Raw genomic sequence first — 1,353 nt, forward strand, 5'->3', positions numbered from 1 at the left:
AATGGGCTATAGCCTTGGGTACTTTTTTAAATTTGGATATTTTTTTAATGGCCATAACTCAAAAAATTAAAGTCTGAATTGGCTCAAACTTTCTACATAGCATAAGGACATCAAAATGCATCAGAAAGTGTAAAAACATTGGTCAATTGATAATCTTTACCTTGCAAATATTATTAGCAGATACAAGAATGTTTCTTGCTGCTAAGTCACGATGAACAAATCCTTTGCTGGACAAGTAAGTCATTCCTAGACACACTTGCTGACAGAAACTTAAAAGAAGTGCAGGAGTATCATGATGAACCAGCTCACCAGGACTAAAGTGATATATTGACTAAAGTATTTGATAATCTATTGATTACTTTGTTATCATTTTTTGCAGTAAGTGATCAAGATCACCTTTAGACATATACTCAATCACAATCATGGGCTGCACAAAATGAGTATAAAAACAAAAAGCTGATCAGCTATACTTACATGTTCATCATCACTGACTACTCCATGTAGTTTAATGACATTATCATGAGTGAATTGACTCATGATAGCAGCTTCCTGTAAGAACTTGATCTTCTCTTGTTCACTTGCTCCATCTTGTAACATCTTAACTGCTACATCAATGGTATCTCCATTAGGTTTCTTCCACTGTCCCTTACACACATTACCAAACTGACCAGATCCTAGTGAGCTGGTTAATCTTGGATTCAAAATCAAGTAAATTTAAAAAATTATAAATTAGTTATGATACCTCAAGCTATCAAATTGAATCAGTACAGATTTTGACTTCTTTATTTGAGCAATTATTTTAATCCTATCATTCGCAGGCTCATAAAAAGGTATTCTTATATCCTAAAGAGAATAGAAAAATATTATTTAAATTTAGAGTCCTTTCTTACTTCTTTTTTTATGTAAGATTCATTGTTCGACATCTTAAAAACAGAGGAATGCCCTTTAACTTTAGAATATGATTCATTTGTGGACATATTAAAATCTTCATTACTACCAGCTATCTGGTATCATTAACAAATAAAAATTAAAGTCTGTTAATAGTTACTATTTACCACATCACTTGATACAGGAAGAGTTAGTGAGCATTCAATTTCAGTAGCTAATACATAATTGCCAGTTGAGCTTATGACAGTACTTTCATAATAAGAGCTGTTTTTTGTAGTACATCTCTTCAATCTAATAATAAATACTATTAATACAAAAAGTATTAATAATATTAGAACTAAGAGTATGACTGTTGAACCAATTCCTACTCCAATTCCTAAAGCAGCCGATGGATTGTTAGAAGGAATAACTGTTGATTCAGTGGCAGATATTGTAGACTCTGTGTAGTGCATAGATGCAGTGATA

The 1,353-nt window shown here is 31.8% G+C and overlaps 1 protein-coding gene across 1 annotated transcript; it reads right to left on the minus strand.

The window, feature by feature from the left end:
- Positions 1–142: 142 nt before the first annotated feature.
- On the minus strand, positions 143–1,340 carry LOC109581562 (ephrin type-A receptor 5-like). Its single transcript, XM_019995799.1, has 6 exons — positions 1,056–1,340; positions 891–1,004; positions 743–843; positions 475–691; positions 360–427; positions 143–314 (listed from the first exon to the last, which is right to left on the minus strand). Exons 1-6 carry the CDS (start codon positions 1,338–1,340, stop codon positions 143–145), a joined length of 957 nt encoding a protein of 318 aa, XP_019851358.1.
- Positions 1,341–1,353: the final 13 nt, after the last annotated feature.

This window comes from Amphimedon queenslandica, unplaced genomic scaffold, assembly GCF_000090795.2.
Source record: "Amphimedon queenslandica unplaced genomic scaffold, v1.1 AMPQUscaffold_13433, whole genome shotgun sequence".
Taxonomy (NCBI): Eukaryota; Metazoa; Porifera; class Demospongiae; order Haplosclerida; family Niphatidae; genus Amphimedon; species Amphimedon queenslandica.